The 26,878-nt window shown below is 40.6% G+C and overlaps 1 protein-coding gene across 2 annotated transcripts; it reads right to left on the minus strand.

Annotated features, from left to right (window-relative positions):
• Positions 1 to 340: 340 nt before the first annotated feature.
• gdpd5a (glycerophosphodiester phosphodiesterase domain containing 5a) lies at positions 341 to 26,651 on the minus strand. 2 transcript variants are annotated; one of them, XM_041050763.1, is made up of 16 exons: positions 26,357 to 26,651; positions 15,482 to 15,656; positions 10,447 to 10,550; positions 10,223 to 10,316; positions 10,086 to 10,145; positions 9,883 to 9,981; positions 9,469 to 9,562; positions 8,132 to 8,277; positions 7,013 to 7,095; positions 6,567 to 6,717; positions 5,441 to 5,662; positions 4,951 to 5,096; positions 4,448 to 4,595; positions 3,942 to 4,024; positions 2,719 to 2,831; positions 341 to 1,856 (listed from the first exon to the last, which is right to left on the minus strand). In XM_041050763.1, the coding sequence occupies exons 2-16, from the start codon at positions 15,596 to 15,598 to the stop codon at positions 1,765 to 1,767; spliced, it is 1,752 nt and encodes a 583-aa protein (XP_040906697.1). In that variant the 5' UTR covers positions 15,599 to 15,656; positions 26,357 to 26,651; the 3' UTR covers positions 341 to 1,764. The 2 variants fall into 2 exon arrangements, with proteins under 2 accessions (XP_040906697.1, XP_040906696.1); XM_041050762.1 differs by having other exon boundaries at positions 5,432 to 5,662.
• Between the last annotated feature and the right edge of the window lie 227 nt (positions 26,652 to 26,878).

Raw genomic sequence — 26,878 nt, forward strand, 5'->3', positions numbered from 1 at the left:
TCTTACAGCTGTATGAATGGCCAAGGCAGGATTCAAACTCTAGACACAACAAATGTATGAACAAAATATCAAATTCATCCAGTAGTTGATGACATATCTCAGTTTGGAACAAGCGACATTACCATCCATGAAACTCATTCCTGCTGGCAGCATGCATGGAACAGCATGTAGACTAACAAACTAACATTTAAGACTGAACTGTTAAAGCAGCTCACTTTTCTGACCTATTGTGAGAGAATTCCTAATTTGTTTTGTTGTTGTTCTTCTTATTATTTTTCATTGCGTGTTTTAATTTTTTTTCTTTTTGTTAAAAAATAATCCGAAAAAGACAAGCTGCACATTTCAAGGAGAAAAGTTCACTTTTATTGAACAGACATGTCTGCAGCTAAAAATGTAGATGTAGTCTGAAGTGTGAACCCCTATTATTAAACTAAAAGACAAATCATACTCTGTAAGATTCTACCAGTCCATTCATTTAACAAAAAGGCAGCCATGTGAAAGTTGTAATGACTAATATGACTATAAAGTAAATCAATCATGGCAGGACAGAAGAGAGGCAGAAAAAAAAAGCAGAACACTGGCCCCTCCAACCCCCCCCACCCTCATCCCATCATGAACCTGCAAGAAAACATGAGCCCTAATCTGTGTCACACTTCAAAGAGGACATCAGTCATAATGACAATAAATGCAAACATAAAATATGCAGTTCACATGTCCAAACCATTGGAAATCCTCTCAGAGGGAAAAAAAATAGAAACATGTAAAATGACTCATATTTACATCAGTGTATGTTACAGAACACTACACAGCTCATTTCCTCTGTTATAAAACAACAGTGAAGTAAATGACATGGAAAAATACAACAGTCCAGCTTTATTAGCTCAAACAAAACTTTTGAGAAGGTCACTGGAGCAAATAGACTGAACAGAAGTTCTTCTCGATTTCTGGATTTTTGGCCCAATACCCACAGAGATGTCTAAGTTTAGCCAGTCATGTTGAATGAGTGAATATTCTAGTGACAAACACAATGTGTTTCAATCATTTCAACTCCAAGAAAACTAAGTTTCTACATTAAAATGTGAGTTGCTTTAAAGTTATGATTCAAACTAATATCAAACATATTTCTTACAAAGTATAACTAATTCCAGTTTCACCGGATGGAGTCAGCGACTCTGACTCTACCTGACTCGCTGATTTTGAGCTGTTTGCCCATTCGTCCGTGATCCCGTGAAGTGATGACATCATAGACACAAAACAGCCATGCGCTCACACGGGAAACTTCCCATTCATGAGTTTGATGATTCATCGTAACTTTCAAAACATTAAAGTGGCAAAGTGACTCAGTCTTAAAAGTAAATGGTGAACTGTTTTACAGGATTGTGGATTAGACTGACAGTCAAATACAGAATAATGGAAAAAAAAAGTACACACAGAATTGGATGATGAAAGGCTGTACTGATAAAAATCACTGCCCAGTGGACAAATATGTCAGAATTCCTGACATACATTTTAAAATGAACTCATACATTAGCAGGTGCATAATTACTTTATTATTTTATAAACTGGCCATATGATGGAAACAATCATTGTCCATACTTTAGACGAGATTTGATGCGCTATCATCACTTCAAGAGTAAGGTGCCTATTTAGATCAGTTTCCCTCGTGTGCTGCTTTTTCCTTCTCACAAGAAAATAATTTTCAATTACTGTCAAAACTCTGAAATGAAGCTAACATCCAGGATGTTCCGTCTGCGGCCGTGTTGCTCAGTGACTGAGGCCTCCATGAGAATATCTCGCATAGCCATTCTCAGGATACAGAGAAAGCTCCTCTGTACTGCTGAGCCCATTGTTTAGTTCTGAAAAAGATGACAGAAAAAAGTATTAATGATGCTATAACTCTCCTTACTGAACAGGATTCACATATTTTGACGTACTTGATTTAGCTGGGTTACACTAACAGCTGGTATTTATATACTACAGCATTACATCTGCCTTTGTCAGACCACAGGGCAAAGCTCATCTCCTCATTTAGACTTTCCATGTTACTTAGGCCTGATTGCAGATTAGCATCAGGTGTGCACAATTTGCACGGTACAGAGAGCCACTGAATAACGTGTAGATAACAATGGAGCTCAAAACAAAGTGATTTCTGCTGCTGAACTTGGAATATTGTTAAAGAAAAAGCATAAGCATAGTTAAATACCCTGATGTTAAAAGATTGATGATAATATTAAGTTATGAAAAATCAATGTGGGAGAGTTTTTGGTAAAACTTTTAAATGCCAAAATCATAAACTGTCACTATTAAATTAATGTAATTATTATTAAATGAATATGTCATTGCTATGAAGAGAGAGGGAATAATATAACAGACCTACTAGAGTTGTACATTTGAACATGAGGCCACTGAAGAAAACCAAAAGGTGAAAAACAACAGGGTGCTTTTTTTTTTATTTGAGCACCACCCTGTGGTAGAATCAGAAACTGTACTTAGGTCTCCTCCTATCTAAGTGATTTGCAAATCCTTGTTATTGTCTTGTGAATTTGTATTTCCCATTACAACCTTCATAATGGCTAAGTGCTGTACTAATCGCTAAATATATGTTTGCCCACCACAGGAGCTGATTTGGGAGCTTAGAGCCTCAAAGACCCACGGCTGCATTTACACATGGATGTAACGAATGACTGTTTCCAGGTGTGAATGTAGTCAGAGCTGCACCTGAGAATATGAGCTTCTCCTTCATGATGTTGACGTCCCGACTGGACCGTCGTACCATGGCGCTCAGCATAATCTGTTCTGGGTTATAGTTCTGCATCCCGCTCATCCTCCACCTGTTTCAGCACAACAGATACAAATCATTGCAAGCACATGATTTCACATGTGACAGCGATTCCAGCTGTGTCATTACACCTTTTAATCCAGTAGCAGTGATATAAACATAGAATTAGATACATTGAATGGCTGCACACTGATAAACAAGAAGTAAACAAGTGCGATAAAAGAAAGGGTGAGAGAAAGGAGGGAATCAGCCTTTGGGTGTCGGGCAGAAAATGCACAAGGAGGACAGACAAGGAGACAGAAACAAAGGCCAAGGCAGTGGCAGCAGTTACCTGATCATATGATAGCTGACAGATGCCAGGGGGCAGCGGAGGAAGGTTGCATGCAGATCAGGCAGAGAAGCACAAAGTAAGAATGTCAGAGGAGAAAGAGAGGACAGGAAGATAGTGAGAGGTTATAGCACAGAGGAGAAACATGGAAACATTCAGAGGACAAAAGACAGCAGGAGAAAACAAAAACAAAGACAAAGAAAAGAAAAGAAAGGAAAAAGCAGAATGAACAGTCAGTGAAGAAGCAGCTGTATAAGGTCAAAGCTCAGCTCAGGTCCAATTGGACTCAGAGGCTGGTGTCAGCTACTTCAACTTCTGTTTTTCATTTGAAATTTTACAAATATATGTGAGTTTAAGCACAGATGAAGCCAGCATTTAGATAACATTTGATCGAACACATACTGAAAGTCATGAATTATTTACTGAGCTAAAGAAAAACACAGCATTTACAGGACAACAACACCAACTGTGTTCACTGAAGATACCACGAGACATAGGAGAGAAAACCTCGTCTTTTTTTGTAATTTGGGTGAACTGACCTCCAAAGGCAGCATATGTCTGCTGGTTTTGACTAACTGGACTAAGGAATAATACTTTGCCTCTGTGTTATTTTAATCATGTTTAGAGGCCTCAAGAGGTAATAATGAAAAGGAAAAATAAATATGTTCAGGCTCATTTAGAGCAACAAATGCAAGAAAGCAAATATGGTGACTGTGAGATGAAAACATTTCTATATTTTTTATGACAGGTGCTTATGAATTAAATTTGTGTTCTGCAGTTGTCAGTGTGTGTCTGTGATTTTCAGCGTGATCACAGTCAGATCACTGTACTTACTTCTGAAAACAGAAAATCCCTATGACTATGGCGATGGAGACTAGATCTGAAGCGATCCAGATGAAGTTGTAAGCGTTCCGGCTCTGCAAGACAAGAAAAAAAAAAAAAGAAAAGCAGTTTCCAGTCAGCACCACTGGAGGTCACCATCAACATGCATGTATCCTGAAGCTAACACGAGGCACTGACTAAAGTAGAAGTCTGCTAGACAGCTGCTTTTGAGTTCAGATCTGTGCCCTTGTCTCAGCCTGTCTCACACTCTTTCCCAGGGTCCTGTTGTTGTCTAACGCCACGCTGAGCTCCCTCATATTTCTCTGTGTCCTTGCCCTCGAGTCTTGCTGGGCCCTCGTCAGTCTCTGTCCTCTCTCCTGCTGTCCTCTTGTCTTGCTGCGTGACCTTGTCTGTGAGTGTGTGTGTGTGTGTGCGTATATGTGTGTGTGATGCCAGATGAGAGAGAGAGAGAGAGAGAGAGAGAGAGAGAGAGAGAGAAAGAGAGGAGAGCTGTTTACCATGAGCCAGATGGGGTAAGGCACCTTTCGGAGGACTTGAGGGGCATCAGAGGACACAGAAGGCACCCCGCTACACCACAGAGTGGAGTAGAGCCAGGGCTCATTCACTGGGTAGACGGTCACACTCACATTATTGGCCAGATACTCCCTGGAGGAAGGAAAGAAAAAACATGTCAGGACTGAAAATAAAGGTCCTCTCCGTTTCGCTCCTTAGCTCATCTTACTCTCTCGTCACAATACTCTGGTCTTGCATGATCATTTGCAGTCACAGGTTAACACTGCCACTTATAGCAAAAGACATAAGTGGACTGCTATTTAGAATTTAATTCAGAAACATTGACTTTTGCTCAGCATCAGCACAGAATATCTAATGTTATATTTGAGATGAGGTGTTTGAACTCGGTTTTGTTAAAATAAAAGAAAAAAAGTGCAGCAGACTCAGTTTCCTTCATAATTTATTGGAGCGCTTTCCTTGTTGCCTAGCAGCAGATGCTTGCTCTTACTGTATGTCTCTGTGGCTGGCCTTGCTGTAGTGGAGGGTCAGGCTTGTGATTCCCCTCTGTCTTATCTCCTCCACAGACAGCTTCTCGGTTGTGGTCTGCTGAAGCCCTCGCACCCTCCCCCTGTCGGTGTCAGGGGTCCACGTCACCTGGCAGAAACACATGTCACATGGAAAGACCCTGACAGACTGTGCCTCATTTTCAGAGGACATTACAATTTTATGGTAAGGTGCTCCTTGCAGAATTTAAACTATCAATATGATGTTAACAAATTAACTATGATACATTGGTATTAAGTCATTACAGTAAATGAAGGAGGCCATGGTGGAGATATTCAGCATCTTGTTTGGCATCAAACTACTTCTCCCATAACATACTTTTCCCTGCTCAGTAATAGTTATTTATGTAGTCAAGAGTTACTACAGTTGGAGCACTACAAGCAGCACCTTTAAGTTTTGATTATTATTATTATGGAGGGACCTACAGTCCTCACCCGTTTCGGGGAAATCCCTGCTTTCTGCACGGCCCACAGCGTATCCATGAACCAGCTCCGGTAGCGCGGATGCTCGGATGGAACCCTGCGGATGTTCAGCAGTGCGGAGCTGTTGGCCCTGGCTGCCAGTCGCAGCAGCTCCACCAGGCTGCAAACGGTCTGGTTGCCTATTTTGCTCCGGTCCCTCGCTGTCAGGGTTTCTACTGTCCAGTAGGGGTCACTCTGGATACAGAGGAAAGCAACAGAGACCCAGACACTGTAAGAGACTTACTGGCGTAACAGCTCTGAACATAGACTGTGTTCTGCAGATTTGTTTATGCACACATGCAAAACATTTTGCACATTTTGTATTAAATATATTGTTAACTTGTGCCTTGCTATCTTCTCCTTTTGTTTGTGTTTACAAATACATATCTGTTTCTCTTCATCCGGTGAATGACCTATAGATATATAAGATTTTTATATTGTTCATATATAAATCTTCCTTCTTTCTGTCTTTCCTGCATCACCATTTTACTTAAAAGAAATGACTGCAGTTACACCTTTTATTTTTGTTTGCTTCATCTGTACAATAACCCACTGCCCTTCATCAAAATGAAAAATCATTTCATAGCAATCACATTACAGCACTTCTAAATTTGTGTTTATCAAGTTTTACTGTTAAAAATCTATGCTCAATATTTCTTATTTATACTTAATATTTTTTGCATCATGTTTTAACCCTGTGAGCCCGTACGTATCATATATGATACCCACATTTCTGGGACTCATTGCATCACCATCAAGCATAAACTTTGCATTTAACCCTTTTAGATGAACTCTTATGCTCGTATACTGACTCCTGGTAGACACTCCTCACTTTTCTAAATGTTTTGACATGTGTGATACAAACAAAAAATATACTTAGAATTTTTTTTTTTTAATTTTTTTTTTTTACATTTTGTCAAAGGGACAAATAAAGAGTTCATATTTGAAAAATTAGAATTTTCTGACCATTCTTTCATAGTTCAGGTCTCACAGGGTTAAATTTCACCACTTTATATATATGGTGAATAGTCATGGTACCATTCAAGGGAAAAAGTAATGTACATAATGTAGGTGAGTAGTGGTGAAGTGGATTCAGTACCTCCAAAAACCACTGGCCTGCATTTAGAGAGCGAATCTCTGTCCAGTTGAAGAAAGAGGCATCATCAAACTGTCTGGCTGGAAAGACCTTACTGACATCTGTGGTCCGCCTCAATGTGCGGTCTCGCATGAGGAAAGGAACCCCGTCAACACTGGGAGAGACAAATCGGTCAGAAAATTATGTACTTCAGAACTTCAGTTATAATTTAGTTTATACTTTAGAAGGAGGAAATACATTAATGATGTTACATCAGGATAGCAGTCATCTAAAAGCAGAGGTGGAATGGAATCATATATTTTGTAGCATCCGTCTCATTAACTTTAATAATTTCTATTAAACAATCTATATCTCAGCTGAGGAATCTATATGTGGAACTTCAGAGCACACAGAATTCATTAAATATGAATAACTGAGGATTAAAATCTTATTAGTGTGTGGTTAATAACCTGATAGTGACATCGGCCTCCAGGGAGCTGGCTCCATGCTGCAGGGCTCTGTGAAAGGACACCACGGTGTTTTCTGGAGCCAGCTGGAGCAGAGAGGAGACAGACAGGAGGACTACTGTCACTCAGTGTGTGTAGATGACACACATAAAGGGGAACTGGGGAAATTTTAAAGCAACATAAATAGAGAAACACAATTTATTGAAATCACCTTTATGTGAAATGACTAAAAGCGAAACTGTACAATAAATGTTTTCTTATGTTTGATGAATTAATCTCCATGTGGTTACTGTGATTTGTGTGACTGTGTGTGTGTGGGCTTGTCCTGGTGGGGACTTAAACCTGAATAACTATGGGGACGTGTGTCGCTGTGGGGAAAAAAATTCTGTTCTCATAGGTAGAGACTGCTTTTTGAGGGTTAAGAGTTGGTTTTAGGGTTAGTTTTGATGTTAGAGAAAGGATTGTGTATATACATGTGTGTGTGTGTGTGTTTATATCCTGGAGGGGACTTAAACCTGTCTTCCCATGGGGACTTGTGTCACTGTGGAGACAAAAACTGAGGTCCCCATGGGAAGAGAATTGTGTCTTGGATAGGGTTAGGGTAAAGGTTATGTTTAGGCATTAAGTTTTGATGGTTAAGGTTTGGGTTAGGGGTTAGGGGAATGCATTGTGTGTGTATGTATGCCCCTGTGAGCATGTGTGCCTTTAGAGGGCAGGAAAACACTGTTTTGAACAACACTGTACATTTGTTCATAGCTAGTCATCTGGAATAGTATTTGCTTGGCCAGCTGTGAAATGACAGTTCAGCGTTTTGTTGACTGTCATGCTCATAGAGCCTAACAACAACAGGCTCATGTACTGAAGCTGTACTCCACTCTGCTGTGGAAAACACAGTGCAGACTCAGATACACATTCAGTCTACACATTCAAGAATACAATAACTGATCTGCAATATAACATATTCAACACATTTAAATGCTATTTTTGCAAGTTTCTTTACATCTTAAGCAACTGAAACTGAAACTGTCTTGGCAGTGTAATGCCCTCCCCACAGAGCTGGACATCACCTATTTGAACAGTTAACTAGCTCAGACAGTGAGGTCTGGCAAAGCACCAACTCACCATAGGAGCACCCCGTCGACCAATGATATGAGGTCGAGGTTTGAGGCTGTGGCGGTCCATAATACAGGGGCAGGTGAACGTGAGTGGAGCTAAGTAGAGAGCCAGGAGGATGATGATGTAGATCAGCAACACCATCACCTGGAAATCTAAAAGGGAGAAGTAAGAGGGTTATAAGAGTCAATTTATTCATTTTCTGCTTATTAAGACATAAAATTGGTAGCTTTGTCTGTGTTATACACAGTATGTATCTGAAATACCTTCATACGGTTACTCAAATATTACATGATTGCACCTTGTACTGGAAATAGAGTTAACTTTGTTCACAAAAATTGTGATGAAATATATACACCAGTGACCTTTTCTGTAGAAGACCAGAAGTTGATGAGATAAAACTGACATCAGTAAATAATATAACTGTGACTAAATCTCCATACAGTGCTGTGGACAAACAAAGAGGTGACTGAAAGGACTCTAAAAATAAAAACCTAGGTTAAGAGTACCTTGTCTTTTGTTTATTTTGGAGTGAATATACTAAAGCATACACAACACCACTACATTTTAAATAGGTCCATGCAGCTAAATTTAGCCCATAACATCTACTGGTTATTAAAATGTATAACATATTATCTAGAAGATAGTTTTGGGCTTAAATAACATCTGCTGGGCTAGTAGCCAGCTGTTTAGTACTTAGCTTGTGTTGCATGCATAGCAGGTCCAAATATTTTTTTCACAAATTCATATAAACAGTAGTGTCCAACCTATTATAAATATTTACTGTGGGAGTCTGACAGTCTGAGTCTTGTCTATTGCAAGAGATTTCACTGGATTTGCTAATGTTGCAGAGTCTTTCCTGACTTCATTGTTTAATCCTCTTTCATGACTGGCTCTATTGCTTAAATAACTAACATCAGACACCCAGACATCCTCTCTGCAAAGCTGCATTCTGAGTCATACAAACTGTCACTCTGTGATTTATTTTCATTCTAATTTTCTTTTAGCCTAAAAGGAGCTGATGAAACTGTATTTGAAAGCAGTTTACTAAATTTTGACTGAAATGTTCATTTTTGGTCTTGACCAAACAAAAATGTTCTCAACATTTTTGTCCGCTAACCTTCTGATGACCAAAAACAGACATGTCAGTTATTTTCATCAACTAAAACTAGACTCAACTAGCTGACAAAATTAACATAAACTGGAAATAGAAGTAAAACTACAGCTTTATTTAAGATGCAATCCTGAACATAATCTTTGTCTGTCCTTATTGCTCTTTATGAACACAAGAAAGGGAAAGAAAACATTATCCTGGTGAACGACAGGAAGAATGTTCCACAACTTACTAGATCTCTCTCTGCGGACCACATATCCAGCTACCAACCAGCTCATAGCTGTGACTGTCGCCAAGGCTCCAATATGCAGGAATGGTGCTGTGGACTGGTAACAAAACACAAATATAGAAGAATGGTGTTAACTGGTGGTTATGGACTAACTTGAAATGCAAAACTGGTTTACATCCTTTAGTGCTGAGATTTCTAGCTTTCAGAAATCCCCTTTTCTGTAATGCTGGAACAAACACACCCTACCATACCTTTTTAAATCCCTCATTTAAAAGATGTATTATTGCCCCTTTATGGAAACTTCCTTAATGTTTAGTCACTAGTGTATATATATACTGCATGTAATTTAAGTCAAAAAGTAGAAAACTAAAGAACTAAAAAGAAAACATGCAGTGAGCTTATGGCTGAGTCACCAACCTGCAGTGACACAAGCAGGATGTCCCACTCGTCTCCCCATATGTCATCAACAGAGACGACGCCAGAGATAGTGGTGAGAAATGTAGCCAACACCCCAATCTGTGGATGTAAGACACACAGTAATGAGGTCAGTCTTTATTTCAAAAGTGCATGTGGGGAAAACAATCAACAAAAGCAACAGTTTAAGGTGTAAATTACAGCACCTTGTGAACCCAGTAGAGATTCAGCTGTTGACCCAAGGATATGTGGAAAAGAGCTAAAATCTGAAAAAAAGGATCAAGATTCAGTCAGTTAAAGCTCAACTGATCAATGAGCAAGTCTGTTTGAAAAAGTCTGTTACCAGTAAGAAAGTAATGTAGCTGAATCCCACGGTGGTGGATGCCAGGATAGGGATCGTCTCATCCCTCCATTTACCAGAGTGGTTGTATACAGACCTGGAGAGTGAACAGGTAAAGAGCTGATCTGTGCTGATTGTAAAAAAAAAAAGTAATCTGACTTGTTTGCTTAGTTTCATCTTTATCAAGCAGCTACTCACATAGTCACACAGTAGGAAAACAGACTCACCAATTGAACTCGTTGAAATCATTTTGAGCCACCAACCAGAAGTAGGCCCAGAAGAGAAGCAGGAGGAAAGAACTGCACAGGATGAGGAACCATGTACACTCCCACTGTAAAGGAAAACACAGTTTGCCTCTTTCAGATTTTACACTCTTTGAGATTTTAGTTTACTCCTTAATTCCATACTAGGAATGAAAGAACAAGCTCTGAGAAAAAAAATCAGCTGCTATAATCAATATTTTTATGTCAACAATGGATCAAGTTATAATGTGTAATGTGCAAAGGGTTTGATTGTAGTGACAAAACCAGACGAAACAGATAATTAGCCCCTGACTCTGAAGTTCCCCTCAGCGCAACAGAGCTTCATAGCAGCTTTCATTTTATTTTATGGCTGACACCTTTACTGTTCTGCTTCACTCTAACCACTCTTACAGTGTTGTTTACAGATGCAGGGTCCATCTGTTTTCAGCAAGAGAACTCTAAGATCCCTCTGTAAACTGAGATGCTCAGCACTTAACAGTTGGTGGGGAAAAGTTTGCATCTAGTAGGTTAATGTTTACAGGGGTGGAGAGTAACTTTTAGCTTGGCTGACAAAATTACAAAGTTGATCAAGAAATCAATTTAGTTATTAATTCATTCTACTGAAATTATATACTCAGTCATGTAGGGCCCAATGGGAACTACAGTATATAAAGAAGCAATCTTTTAATATCAGATATTTCAATAGTATTTTGGTACTCGTGGTCATTACTATGGTGCCTTTGCACTACATTTCCCAGAGATCACTTTTCAGTCAAATATTTCCTTAGATTTTGTCCTGGTTTGAGGTTTGTTTGTTTTTTTGTTCAGTCATGGTGGCCCTCATCCCTCGGCCTATTACCCTCTTCTTTCAATTTCTCAAGACAAACTGCTCTTGATGGCTTCCCGTCACTCCTGTGTGCCATTCGATAGACCTGGTCAACAGCAAATATTTAGAATAGAAAATGTATTCAATGTACCGGTAGGTTTAATGGATATTCTTTTATGTCAGCAGGTGAGAACTTATTCTAGAAGTTTAAATCTTATTACTGAAACGTGTTTTGTCAATACCAAGTTTTTAAACCCTGTACTCTACAGTCTTCTTGCTTGACATGTGGGGCAAAGGTATAGAGGAGAGCGTGTGCTGCACTCAAGGACTCTTCCCCTCAGTAGTTAACAGGATTAGCAGATAATGCCATGTGAGGGGAGGTCTAGAGTATGATAGGCCAGTCCACAGATCTTGTTGAGCGCTGATCAGCTTTGCACCACACTGTGCCTGGACTCACCATTTCCAGTGGCTTATATAAGAGACTGGGAGATAATTAGATGTGTGTGCAGGTAAAGAGCAAATGGCTGCACTGCTGAAGCTGTGGAGTCTACACAGAACGGCTTGTGAGGGGTCTCACTATTAGTCAGGAGAGGAGAGTGCATGCAAATATGTCAGGGGACATCTTAAAATATGGATATCTTCATCTAAAATGGTAGGATATGACAAGTACCAGAGGCTGCTTTTAATTGGCTTAGCAGCTACCTGGGGGTCAGGTGACTGTGAGGCACTAAGCCAGAGTCACGTTGTCATTTTAGCTCATGAACAACAAACAAACAACAGTGGAAATATTGTCCTAAATAGTCACTTTTATGGTCTGCAGAGATATTCATAGACATTTTGTGTTTCTATCATGGTTTTTATGTAAACCTCCATCCTATTCCAAATAAGTCAGACCACCTCCCAAAATGTGTGACTTAAAATATGATTCCTCCGTACTTGGCTGTTTTCTTACAACTAGGAGTTCAGTTTTCTTTCTGGTATCTACACCAGCTCTGGTGGGTTTGCATTGAAGAAAAATATCTCAAAAGCTACTATGTGATGAGGTGAGAATGTGAAAGAAGCAACTCAAGCACATTTAATCAGATTGTTATAATAATATAAATTATAATAAAATGATAATTCCTTGATATACCCTGTTTTTGCTCAGAGAAATTAACCAAACACCATTTTTCTAAAATGTCCATCTCTATCCCTCCTCAGAGACCTGCTGTTTGGTAGATTAGGATTCCAGTTTCAGGCAGAAAGTCACCAGAGGGGTCAGAGGAATGTTGTGACTACAGGCCAAGTAATCCCTGGCTGAGAAAATCTCCTCCTGTTCACTGATTTGTAACAAGAGATATGGAAGGGACAATATTTTGAATTATAATAACAGAAATAAAACATTGTAAAGTTTCTCATACTACCATACTTCATTTCATCCGTTCATGCAAAGTGTGGTAGCTACCTCCATATCACATTTTCCAGCCTCTAGCAGGTCACTCACACTGTGCAGTTCATGTTCAGAGGAGCTGTGGGATTTCTGAGTCTTTCTCCTGAGCCCTATGAGGTCCCTCCATCCCTCCAATTAGAACTGCTGGTACCCAGCAGCGCTCATAAATCCTGATCTATATGCTGATTTCACCATCTCCTTCTATTCTCTGCAAATAAATACTGGACAGAATGGGCCACAAATCAGAGTCAGCTTAACATGGACACTGATAAAGCAAATGAACATGGCTGTATTCAGGATTGAAAAAGTAAACTGAACAAATAAAACAATAATACTGGATACAGGTATGCACACATCTACGGTTGATATGTTACATTGCTGTTTTCTCATGGAAATGACATTTGAAATGCAATAAAACTGAATAACTGAATACAACCATTGATTACACTCCTTTGCCGAGTCACCCTGTGTATTATATGTTGAATTATCAAAGTGTTGCAAATAGCTACTGTGTGCTAGGACCAAAAGAAATAGATTAGTATGGATACACAGGAACATGTGTATCCATACTAAGCAGCTGTCTCCTTAGCTGCTAAATGCTCTACCATGTTCACCAGATGGGTTCTCACTGTGTCTGTGTGCTGTGTGGTGATCAGCAGGTAGTGTACAGGTATCAGAGGTTAGATGAGAGCAGTGAGAGTGAACCTGAACAGTAAAGTTGCAGGTTGGTGAACAGTTGGCTGAAAGACATTATGAAACTCTGCAGAGTAGAAAAGGAAGGAAGGAAGTGTGGGTCTGTCAGCACGAGCAACCTCATTGCATTTTATCCACTGTTAATATTAAAATATTGACTACCGCAGCTTTAAATGGTCACGCACACAAACTATATACACCCTCCATTGTCTTGGGGTAATGTAATGCTGCTGTGGACCATGAGGCCAAAGTGGGCAGTTGCCACTACACACACAGAAGCAGAGGTTCAGTGCTGATGTTTTCTAAAAGACCATTAAGCCTGAAACACACAGAAGCACTGAGGCTGAAATCCACCCTGGATTAAAACACTGACCCTCTGTATTAATAAAATCAGTCACATACCACTGTGCTGCAGCGTGAACAAACAACATTTCAGTGCATGAATGATAACCTCTCTGCTTATTTCTCTGTGCCTCTTGTAAATACTGCATGTGTGACTGCATGAAGCTTTGAATATGAGAGACAGAGAGAGCAGAGAGCGGCAGCTGTGTGCTTGTATTTTTTCCTCTCCGTCAGCATATCATCAGAGCCCGATTCACACGTTCAGTAAATGGACTAATTTATAGCCGAGCCACTGCCTCATTGTGATAAGACATCGAGCAGCAGTAGCTGTGACTGCCCAGTGGGTATCCAACACAGCTGGGGGTTTGGCCCTGCTTTTCACAACACTGCACTGACTCTGTTAGTTGCTTTATTGTGGGGATTGTTTTCCCTAGTTACCAGGGCCTGGACAAGAAGTCACTGAGGAATTTAATGGAAAAAAATTAGGATGGCATCAACCTATCTGATATAAAACTTTGGTGACAGCTATCCCTAAAAAAGGAACAGGATTAAATTACAAACACCTCAGAGTGTTAAGATTTCATCAGTTTTTAGTTATGTATACGTAAATACGTATTTACAGACTGTAGCATCCCTTGTTCAAAGACTATATACTATTCATTAAATCCCCAAAATCCCCCAAAATATGTAAAAACAAACAAACAGAACAAAACAAAACAAAAAATGTTAAATTTACTTTTAAACAATAAATGATGCCTAAAGAAAAACCTAAAGGGAAATACGACATACAAAAGGGGCCCGTGCTGCCATAATCAACAGGACTGGATGTATGTTGTACTTGGGTTTGCTGTTGTGTAGATTTCTGCTCCCTTTCACTGAGCCTGACTTTTTTCTTGGCCTTCAGAACCACAACATGGAAAACAGTTCATTTATTCTTGAAGTACGGTCAGGTTTCAATGCAGCCTCAGCAGGATTGTGTAGTCTCATTATCAGTCTCCGTTTTGTTCTGCTGTTCACTACAGTAAGTCAGTGGACACACACACACACACACTCTACTCAGTCTACTTTCTTTATGTAAAAGCTTATCTACAGGATCTCTGTGCAGTACAAGAGTAGCCATGGAAACAGAGAATACAAGTAATTTTACAACTACTTCTGTACCTTTATCATAAAATCATCAGATAAATGTAGAGTAGATGTACACACACACCTCTCTTAGCTTTTCAATCCTGCCACTTATTCGTATCATTAAAATCTGTATTTTGCTACAACTGCAACTTACATCTCATTCATGCAGTGGTGTAAATGTCCATTGAGTGACTGAGTTGCAGGCCAGGTTACTATAACTGCTATAACAACATTAGCATTTAGCAACTATAGCTGGATAATCTATGATTAACTTAATAACCATGGTTACTCTTCTTCCCTACTACACTATCTCTGATCACACAGTATGATAAGAGATTGGAAGATGATGCTCAGGTTCAGTTGTTTTCTCTCTGAGTGAGAGGCCTGTCTTTAATGGGAAATGATCAAATATAGGGCTGATGATCTGATCATCCAGCAACTTACTAACTTACCATAACAAAAGTGCAGTAATAGAACACAGTTGTAAGTTAGATACAGCTATGTTTTGAATTACATACTACAAAAATAATTTTATATAATTTTAGAATTTTTCTGATTGTTATTATGATATCCATACTCAATGATCGGAGGTATTATCTTACCCTGGAGCTGTCGTCTTGGGAACGCTGGTAGCGTTTCCAGCGGCAACCATAGATCCCAGTGACAAAGGACACAAACACCTGCTTCTCATAGACCTGTAAGGGTTGGTGTTTCACCATGCTCCTTCAGCCTCAACGCACCACCAGTCCGTTAACATCCCACACAGGACTGGGAATCCTGCAGAAGGACAAAGTGTTACTACACAGGACAAGCTTTTAAAAAAAATTGCTCAGTCTTTGTACAATTACATTTTTCATCAACATGCCAAGTCACGTCATGTTGACGAGGTATATTTTCACAAAACAGGGTGAATATGTTGATAGCCCTGGGCCTTGTTTAGAGTCACAACACCTGTAAGAGTAAGTCAACACACTATTCAATAGTGAGTCATGTCTGTGACACAGACATAATAATATGGTATATGCTTTACAGTCTAGGTCAGCCCATCTAAGGATTTCTGACTGTGGAAAAGTGGTAAATAGGCATTGGTAGGTAGGTAGAACCTATCTATGGGTATGACTTCATCCTCACAGAAGAAGAACATCAATACAAAAACCAAAGAGACAGATGGAGACAGCATGTTGCTCTCAAACTCACTTCGGCCTCAGAGAAAAGCTTGTTGCCGGGGGGGCGCTAGTGAGATGAGAGCAGGGTAGACGTGTTTTTTGGAGCTCCTCATAGCACACCACATCTTACCACTAAAAACCGCTTTTTTATACACTTGACTAATAGTTTATGCCCTAATTTGTTTAATTTTTACTCTACCGATCAGCCGAATACAAAAATGTCGGGTAAAACTGCACGGGGTGGAAAAGGAGCTGGCCGTCTGCTAGCTGAGACCGCGGCTAAAGTTAGCCGCGAACAAGCTAGCAAATCATCACCAGAAAAGTCTGCGGCTGGAGACGAAGATGAGCTTCCACTGGCATGGCACAAAGTGTCTAGTATGCTTTTGCAGTCTTTTAATGATCGATTCGACAAGTTTGAGGAAAGTTTTCAGAATATCCTGTCTGCCCAGAGGGAGCTCGCAGAGAGACTGGATAACACCGAGAGCCAAGCCGCGGACCATGAGCAGCGTATGCAAGCAGTGGAGACTTCAGTCACGGAATTGCGGCAAGAAAATAAAAAACTGCGCGCTAGGCTCTTGGACCTCGAGGGGAGATCCAGGCGTAACAACATAAGAATTGTTGGCGTCCCAGAAGGCGAGGAGAAAGGGAGGCCGACTGAATTTGTGGCTAACCTGATCCCTAAACTGCTGGGGGATGACAACTTCACCAAACCCATCATCATTGACAGAGCGCACCGCATCCCACAGCCCAGACCAACAGAGGGAGCCCGGCCCCGCATGATCATCGCACGGGTGCATCTCGTACAGGATAAGGAAAAGATTCTGCGGCTCGGGAGGCAAACGTCAATGGAGTATGAAGGTAACCGGATCCTGATCTTCCCGGACTACACTGCAGAGGTAATGGAACAACGGCGCGGCTTCCGCGAGGTGCTGCAGCAGCTGAGAGAGAAGGAGATCCGCCACTCGCTGCGCTTCCCGGCCAGACTCCAGATCCACTACCAAGGGCAAGTAAAAACATTTAATAACGCGGAAGAGGCTAAGACTTTTGTAAATAAAACACTCTAAGAGTGCTCTCCGAAAATTAAGGGGGTATAAACATGTTCTATGCGGACTCAAATAACAGCGGTCTTTGTTTGCAATGCTAAACTTTTTTTTTTTTTTTTTTTTTTCTGTTTTGTGTGCTAATGAGGTGCGGTCAGATTTGTTTTTCTTCTGGACCGGCGATCCCAGATGTGGATGAGGGTAACCATGCTTCGTTTGGGGAAGCTTTGGGTGGGGTGTTTTTTGATGTTTTTGTTAGTTGTATTAGTTTTAGTTATTGTTAATGTGTTGTGTTTTACACTGGCTGCTAGACTGAATATTATGTTATGTCTATGTTCTAAATGCAAAAGGTACCACATACTCTAGATTCTGTGTCCTTGGTCTCCTGGAATGTACGTGGTCTAGGTCATCCAGTTAAACGGGGTAAGGTTTTTGCGCACTTGAAATCATTGAAATCTGACATCATATTTCTACAAGAAACCCATGTTAAAGCCACACAGCAAAGGAAGCTTAGAGCTAATTGGATCTCACAGGTTTATCAGTCACCATTTACATCCAAAGCGAGGGGTGTTGCCATTCTCTTCCGGAAAACTGTTCCTTTTCAATTCCAGTCATCTATAACTGATCCGAATGGCAGATTTATAATTGTAATTGGGCATATCAACTCATTTCCTGTTACGCTTGTGAATATATATGGACCAAACGTGGACGACCCGGCTTTTTTTAGAAGGGTGTTTGATCTGATCCCAGACAACGATTCAAGCCATATAGTGATAGGGGGCGATTTTAACTGTTACTTGGACCCATATTTAGACAGGCTGTCCTCTGCCCCCCCACCCAATATCCAAGTTGTACAAACAGTTAACAATTTGATGAAAACAAAGAAGGTAGTGGACATTTGGAGACTGCAGCACCCATCAGATCGAGATTACTCTTTTTATTCGGGTGTGCACAAATCATACACCCGTATTGATTACTTTCTTGTTGATTCCAGGTTGATTCCATACATTGATCATACTAAATATCATAATATCATTATATCTGATCACAGCCCCGTTAACATTAACCTTAAATTACTGTCCCACAAGAAAGCATACAGTTGGCGTTTTAATCCTAACCTTCTTGAGGACCAGGCCTTTAAAACTTACCTTTCCACACACATAACGCAGTTCTTTGAGACCAACGACAATGGGGAGGTGAATGACTCAATATTGTGGGAAACCTTTAAAGTGTATCTTAGGGGTCAGATTATTTCGTATGAGGCAACTTTGAAAAGGAAAAAACGGAGCAGGTTGGAAGAGATTGAAAAAGAACTTCAAACTGCTGAACAGGTTTACCGAAATTCACTACTCCAAACAGATTACAACATGATTCTTAAATTAAAGTATGAATATAATACCATTCTGGGAGAACAGGTAAATAACTTATTACTGAAACTTAGACGGAAACACTTTGAGCTTGGTGACAAGCCACACACCTTACTGGCAAGGCAGTTAAAAGGAGAACAAGCAAAGCGAGCCATTTATAAAATTAAATCTGACTCTGGAGTGATGCTTACAGACCTAAAGGACATTAATGAACGTTTTAAGGACTTTTACTCAGAAATTTACACCTCCAAATCAATAGCCACACAGGAGGATTTTGACAATTTTTTTGATTCACTTCAGCTTCCAAAATTGGATGCTGCTTTTAGAGAGAGTCTGGACTCTGATTTCTGTCTTTCCGAGCTACAAGAGGCAATCAAAGCATTCCCCACTGGTAAAGCAGCTGGCCCAGATGGGTATGGACCAGAATTTTACAAAGCCTTCCAAGGGGCCCTTGCACCCTTTCTGTTGAGAATGACCCGAGACACATTTAAAAACAGTCAGCTTCCATCCACCCTCAGTGAAGCAAATATTTGTGTCTTATTGAAACCGGATAAAGATGAAACAGATCCAGGTAGCTACAGACCCATTGCCTTACTTAATTATGATTTGAAAATAATAACAAAAGTTTTGGCAAATCGGCTCCATAAACATGTAGCAAGTATCATCCACCCAGATCAAACAGGGTTTATTCCGGGTAGGTATTCTTTTTGTAACGTCCGTAAAATCCTTAACATTATGTATGCAGATTATGCTAAAGATGACAGAGCAGCTATATTGTCCTTAGATGCTCATAAGGCATTTGATATGATAGAGTGGCCTTACCTATTTGCTACACTAAAGAAATTTGGATTTGGAGATACATTCATAGAGTGGGTCAAAATATTATATAGCAATCCAAAATCTTCTATTCTTACAAACGGAGATAGATCCAGCTTGTTCACTCTACAATGTGGTGTTCGCCAGGGTGACCCATTGTCCCCTATATTGTTTAATATAGCACTAGAGCCCTTAGCTATTGGCATTAGAGGACATCCAGGTATTGAAGGCATTAAATCAGGATCTACCGAGACTCGTGTGACCCTGTATGCAGACGACCTCCTTATCTGTTTAGCTGACCCAGTGGTCTCCATTCCTGTCCTACTAGACTATATAGACTCCTTTGGTAGCATCTCTGGCTATACCATAAATTGGAGGAAAAGTGAATTCATGCCCTTAACAGACCAGTTAACTGATGATTTCATGACTAAATTGCCCTTTAGAGTGAAGAAAGAGCACTTCACCTATTTAGGACTTAAGCTGACAAAATGCCCTAAGAATCTATTTAAATTTAACTTTACAGAATCTCTAGAAAAATTAAAACAAAATATTGAATCTTGGAGAATACTGCCCCTGTCTATGATTGGTCGGATAAATGCAATTAAAATGGTGAGCCTCCCCAGGTTTTTATATCTTTTCCAAAATCTACCACTATACTTAAATGCATCTTTTTTTAAGAAGCTTGACTCTCTCATACTGCCTTTTGTCTGGGGTTACAAATCACACAGGATATCTAAGGCCCACATTCAAAAACCCCTTAGTAAGGGTGGACTGGGACTCCCTGTTTTTAAACATTACTACTGGGCAGCTAACTCCAGAGCTCTTTCTTACTGGAAATGTGGAGACACTAAAGCCGAGGAGCGTCCGTTGTGGCTACAGCTGGAGGCCGATGCAGTTAGTATGTCCTCCCTTCCTGCTCTTTTGTTTTCTGATTCCGCCTCGGTATATAAGTTAATCCAACGAAAGATAATTTTGAAAAACTCCTTGCGAATCCTTAACCAGATAAAAGTGGCCTGCCGGATTCCTAGAGCATCCTTACATGCGCCTATATGTCATAATCATGCATTCTTACCTGCTCGTTTGGATGGGGGATTTGCAATCTGGAGTGAGAAGGGTATAAAGACATTTTTAGACCTGTATATTAATGGCCAGTTTGCATCTTTTGCTCAGTTAAGTGACAAATTTAATCTTCCAAATTCTCACTTTTTTCGCTACCTCCAAGTCAGAGATTATGTTAAGAAGAATTGGCCACATCTTGGCTCCATTTCCACAACCCATTCTTTTCTTGAGACCTTACTACTCCCTCCAGACTCTAAACAGTTAATATCAAAATTTGTTGCATCTTTCACTAATTCAGTTTCTTCGGACTTTATTAGGGAAGCATGGGCTAAGGATCTGAACACGGAAATATCAGCAGAACTCTGGGAGGAGGCATTGTTGCAGGTCCATAGCTGCTCTACCAATTCACGTCACAGGTTAATTCAGTATAAGGTGTTACACAGATTACACTACTCAAAGACAAGGTTAAATCGCTTTTTTCCATCTGTGTCCCCTACATGTGATAGGTGTCAAATTGCGGAGGGTTCACTGGCACATCTCTTCTGGTTTTGCCCTAAAATTCATAACTTTTGGTCAGCTATATTTGAGCGGTTGTCAAGAGCCTATACTAGAGTCATTCACCCCAATCACAATCTGGCTATCTTCGGATGCTCACCTGAGACTTCGGATCTCCCACACAATACCCAGGCGGCTCTGCGCCTGGCAATGGTGGTGGCCAAGAAACTTATCCTCTTAACCTGGAAGTCTAAAACACCGCCCACTTTTGCTCACTGGCTCAGTGAGATGTTATCAGTTATTCGATTGGAAAGGCTGCGTCCACACAGACCCAATAAACAGGACACATTTGAAAGAACTTGGGGACCCTTCGTGGCCCAGTGCCAGGCATGAGGCCTGACTTAATTTCTGACCTGGTACCTGCTACCTATGTACGTATGTGTGTGTATATGTATACTGTATATGTATGTATTGTAAAACTATGTATATAAATGTATGATTGTCTGGCAGCCTTTGTTTGTCTTGTTTGTTTTGTTTGTTTGTTTGTTTTCTATTACAGTGTTCTGTACTGTTCTGTAAATGTTAAAACTACAAATAAAATATTTAAAAAAAAAAAAAAAAAAGCTTGTTGCCTTGGTGGCAGGTAAAAATGTCTTGGCACTGAAGGCATTAGTTTTCATGGCTCTCTGGAAGAGTTGCTGCTGCGCTTTGTGTCTTTTTTTCAGGCTCCTTTATTACTCAAAAAAGATCTTTTTTTCTCTTTTTTTCATTTTCAATTTTGTCTGGAGCAGCTTACACACAGAATTGTGGAACTGCATGATTTTAGTTCATGTCACCGACAGTGATGTATGTGTTATTTATATCACGTCTAAAAATAAAGCTGGATACTGGGAACTAGTTCTCAGTCTGAACATGTGACCTTCAGGTCTTTCTGTTTATAAAACACCTTGATGTGCTGGTGAGTGACAGTTCTTCAGAAAATGTTGACTTTCAACATTTACAGACATTGAAGGTGCTTTGGAAAATTGTTTTGTTCATGACATTTCCTCTTGTGCCACCAGCAGGTCAAAGTTTTCTCTTATTCAGTGATATACCTTGACATGTACTGGATGGACAGGTACAAAATTTTATACAGACATTCATGGCTCCCAGACTTAATATTCTTTAAGCCAAACTGCAGTTGAACACCACACTGTGCAGCTGGGTGGAAATAAATGTGGTTTATTGCCTCAAAGCATCAGTTTCTTCCAGTTCTTGATCATGTATGTACTGTACACTCTGGACCACCGGACTTCAAAGGCTAAACTGATCAGTCAGTTAGGAAAGTACACAAGTAAATGAATCAAAAAATGAAAGAACAAACTTGATAAAAGTTCATAGTTTTCAGATTTTCATGCACACATGAGCCCGCATCCAGCTGACTCTGGATGAGCTGCCACAAAAATAGCAGTTTAAAATGCTAAAGTAGCAAACCATGACAGACAATACTGGATCCAGCTGACTCAAGTGAAAGTCATTCTTCACCTGATGCTCACTGGGTGAACCGCATACAGATGCCACTGCTTCAAAGGAACACAATAGGCAGACTAATGCACAGCAGATCACCTCGTTTGTTATCTGCACCAAAGTCAAAAGTGGACCTGGAAAGAGACTGCGAGGTCCCTCACCCTACTGGCTGATGTTAAGGCGAGCAGTAGCACTGTCTTAACAGACATCACTACAAGTGTGGTTCAGTCAAAGACTTGGAAAGGCTCCCTAGAGAGAGCCTCTGAGGGGCAGCTGCAAGTGTCACTGGTTAAAATTGCCTGTCCCCCCGCAGGGAGCGTTTTACCCACATGACAAGAGAAGATGGATGAAGCATACACCTTTGATGCTGCAGTCACAGCGACGACAGCACTGTGTCAGAAAAACAAGGCCTCCTCATTCATTTCAATGAGACCACTGCGTTGGTACTGCAGGGGTGGGGACCGCAGTGGGGTTTGTGGGGCAATTTAAAAAGCCCACCCTGTTCCTCACACCGCTTATGAAAACAGAGTCATTTGCTGCTGCTGACCCCACGGTAACCCCCACCATGAACATGGCTTATTCACTGGACCAAGTCCATGATGATTCTACATAAACCACACTAAACTGAAAATAGAGTTCAGCTGAAAATTCATCTGAAATAAAATGTTTACCATGTTATTGTTTATTTTAAGTTGGATAAAATGCGGCCATGAAAGGCAATTTCCCACGGCCGATAAGGGCTATGTTTCCTAGTGAACAGCCCATTATAAAACAAACTGCTCCGTTGTCCTTATCTCTGACTGCAGAAATTACAACATGATTTGGGGACCAGGCTAAGTCTGTGTCCGGCTGTGTATGTGTAAAGCTAGCACGTTGTTGTTTATTTAAAGCCTGCAAATAGCATCCAACAGCTAGCTCGCTTTTGGGGAATCATGGCAACAGCATGTGATGACGACATGTGCCCGAATCAATATTCTTATCTGCAGCAAAGCTTGATTTGTGATCAGACTGGGCTGGAGCTGGACATTTTGCCAGCAAATCTTCAAGAAGAAAAAAAAAGAAGTATAAACAATCACCTTGATATCATCATCATACTAAAATAAAATGACAACATCTGAGAAACTAATAAAACCCCAATACGACATTGTTGGGTACCAAGTGTCACATATGTTATAATACTTGTGTTATACATTGTGTTATGCATTGTGTGTCTTATTCAGGTTTTCTCAGGGGATAAGTGCGTGTGTTTGTTTAAGACTCAGCGTTAACCTTTATCTATACAACAGGCTTCAAAAGGAGGAAATTACTGTGCATCCACCTTGCAGATCTTCATCCTTTCTCTGTTGACTGGTTATTACATGGGAACTCCCAGGCCTGAAAGAACCTGTGTTCAGACGGACTGGCAGATTCCCAGCATTCATATCCTGACCCCATCCGCAAACAAGGGCCAACTGGAGCTGAAATCACAGGGGCCTTATTCCAGCCAGGTTGGCCTATTGTCTCTGTGGCTTTCTACCATGGTGCTATCGTCACAGAGCTGAGGTCATCATGAAGTAAAACAGGGCCAGTCATGGCCGAGACACTGCACTGCTCTTCTGCTGGGTGATTTGAAGCTTCTTGAAAATAACTTCACATAAATTATGTCTGGTATGTATTCATTAAAAGAATATGGAATGTGTGTCTTCCCTCATCACATCTGCTTCTCTTGTGCAGTAAACACAAACTGGGCTAAAGGAAATGAAACTGATTTAGCTTGAGGTTGTTCTCTAATGTGGCTAAAATGGAAATGTCTTCTCAAAAAGGACATGTGAGTGTTTCTGTCTGACATCAGGGATAATGCTCTAAGAGTCAGATGTTTTTAATGGAGCAAAGCTGTTGCAGAGGGGAAAAAAGGCAAAGCTTGTCGCAAGTCAAAATACTATATCATTAAAGAGATCCAGGGAGTGGTTACTGGAAAGTGACAGGCAAAGTTTTTCTGGATCCTGGACACCCATCAACACTTGACAGAAAAGATGGATCTGCCATCATAAACTCCCATTCCTTTGAAGGCATGTCTACAACACAAACTCTATTTACAGTACAACCACTGTGAGGAAATTCACACCAGCAATTCTCAGAACACTGGGCACAAAAGCTTTCAGTCTGAGGAAATACCATTTTTCCTGCATTTACCTGATACAAATACACGTTACCAGTCTTACACTACTCATTTCTGGGACTGCTAGGAGTTCAGTGTGGACAGTAGATGTGCTGTACTGAGTCAGCAGTGTTTCCTGATGTGTACCTACAGTAGCAGGAACTGTACTGTTGACTGGACTCTCAGCTCTAATGTCTGTATGAATTTTTAATGTAAATTCTATTGTTTCTTTTGGCTTCAGTTACATACTGTGTATGGTATAGTCTCTATACTGTTTCAGGACAAACCTTTGCCAGCATATTACAACACTGTGAAGAAGACAGCTCTCCAATTATTACTTTAGTTCACCCAGGTTCAACTGTGCTCAGCCTACATGTATGACAAAGCTCTCCCAGGCCTTCTGCTGGCCTCTCATTCAGCTGGCTTCAGGCTGAACCTACAGGAACCTACCTGAGAGGACTTCACTGCTCTCCTAACTTCCTTGCCAGCTTCCAGCAGTAACCTGGTTACTGTGACCGTGCTCCTCTCTGTGTCAAAATTGTGAGTGGGGTTAGAATTATGAGCTCATTGAATAATAATACAATAATCCACTAAGTCTCATCCAACCAACTGCCACAGAGCCTCTGCCATATCTGTCTATTATTAGCCTTTTATCTCGGTCACTGTCGCCTCTTTCCAGGCTTCCATCATTCACTCCTTCATGAAATTTATATATGCATGCATTAATAATATCCATAATCTTTCAGTGGATTTAGCCAAAAATAGAGTTTCCATTAGCGCCACGTGCTCATTATCCACACAGAGGGAGGAGGTTTGAGGGCACGGACTGGAAACAAAGCTGCTGTCACAGACAATGAGTTTGTGCTGAGTCTTCGTTATCAGCCTGCTTCCATCAGGTGGTCAGAAGACACAGGTTTCTAGTGAGACCCGTTCTCGGGCCCTGCACATCATCAGCCGAGCAACACCTGTCGTGTGTGAGGCTGTGTGAGGCGGTCTCTGATTCATTACAGATGATTTGTCTGACAGATAATGTCAGTGACTCTGCAGAAAGGCCAGGGTACAGACAGAGTTGAAAGAAAACTGGGACTCAGATATGTCTTCTACTAATCAGATTTGGGAGGACCAAAGGACAGACCAATGTAATTAAAGCTTGATTCATTTGCCTTGCAAACATTATGATGTCACCACACAGTTGATAAAGATGTTTTCCTTTTGGGATTACATATAAACATTCACTGAAGAAACTACATGGGGATGACTGAATTATATAAATTATATAAAGTATACAAGTATACAACTTAACATTATAATACTTTAACATTTAACCAAAAAGCCTCCATCTGCCTACCATGTCAGAACAATTGTCTCCATGACCCAAATGATGAATGCATGATGGGAAATGGAGTCTATATCAAAATAATTCTGTTAAGTTTATGTATTCATGTCACTATTTCTCATATTTGTGTACTTCCAAACACTGACATTGCTTTTATGAGCCTGCGCCACAGTAAGTTCCACAGTACTGAGCTCTGCAGCAAGTGTTACTGAAACTGTTCAATAAACAAATGCAGTTTCTTTTATTTCACAACTACCACCATGCAAACTAATAGTCTGTTGGAGAATGTATTCCGCAGATCTCATCTATACTGTCTCCATCTACCGCCCTTTAATCTGTCATATCTAATGTTATGCGTTTACCCATATGGAGGCTACATGCACTGTACACTGTATGATTGACAAAATAAGAGTATGAATGCATTCAAAGAAAAATTTGAGCAGATCAGCTCATACTTCCACCGAACTGAACGCAAAACAAAGCACAGGGCCAAGTGACAGTTCCGTGGATTAGGTTTGATGAAGATAATCCGATAACGTGCGCACAAACACTTACCTCCACGACAGTCTCTTCTATCCCACGCTGCTGAAAACCTCGGGGGCTCTCTGTTAATCAGTTATTTCCATGGATGTTGACATTCTGTCGTTTCTTCACTGCTGGACTTCACGGATTCATATGACAAGTCTGCAAAGTTACTTTGAGCGAGTGTCTGAGACAAACCGATGGCACACATCAGCCAGCTGTACACCTGAACACCAAACACGCTTTAGACGCAGCGCCGGCGCATGAAAACTAGGAATGTAGGTCTAAATGAGAGGACAGTGTCTCCTTGGATAAGAAGGACCATCAGCGCTCATACACAAGAGTTAAAAACTGTAATCCGACCGACACGGTGTGGGTGGAGCTGTGAGGCACGCTGCAAACAGTGTCCAGTCTGAGCACTGTTCAAACTTTCCACAGTGCAAACTGCTGTGTTTGACACTGGTATTTTTTATAGTGTGCGTGGAGACTCTGTCACAGGTAAACGGACCTGAGCAGCAACACTACAGGTTTACTACTAGCAGTGGACACGGAGGG

The sequence above is a fragment of the Toxotes jaculatrix genome, chromosome 12, assembly GCF_017976425.1.
Source record: "Toxotes jaculatrix isolate fToxJac2 chromosome 12, fToxJac2.pri, whole genome shotgun sequence".
Taxonomy (NCBI): Eukaryota; Metazoa; Chordata; class Actinopteri; family Toxotidae; genus Toxotes; species Toxotes jaculatrix.

Coding starts and splice junctions, on each gene's coding strand:
- gdpd5a (XM_041050762.1), bottom strand. CDS start 15,598: ATGGTGAAACACCAACCCTTACAGGTCTATGAGAAGCAGGTGTTTGTG. Junction 9,563..9,882: donor TCCTGCTTGTGTCACTGCAG/GTTGGTGACTCA, acceptor TTTTGTTACCAG/TCCACAGCACCATTCCTGCA. Junction 6,718..7,012: donor GAGGCCGATGTCACTATCAG/GTTATTAACCAC, acceptor TGTCTCTCCCAG/TGTTGACGGGGTTCCTTTCC.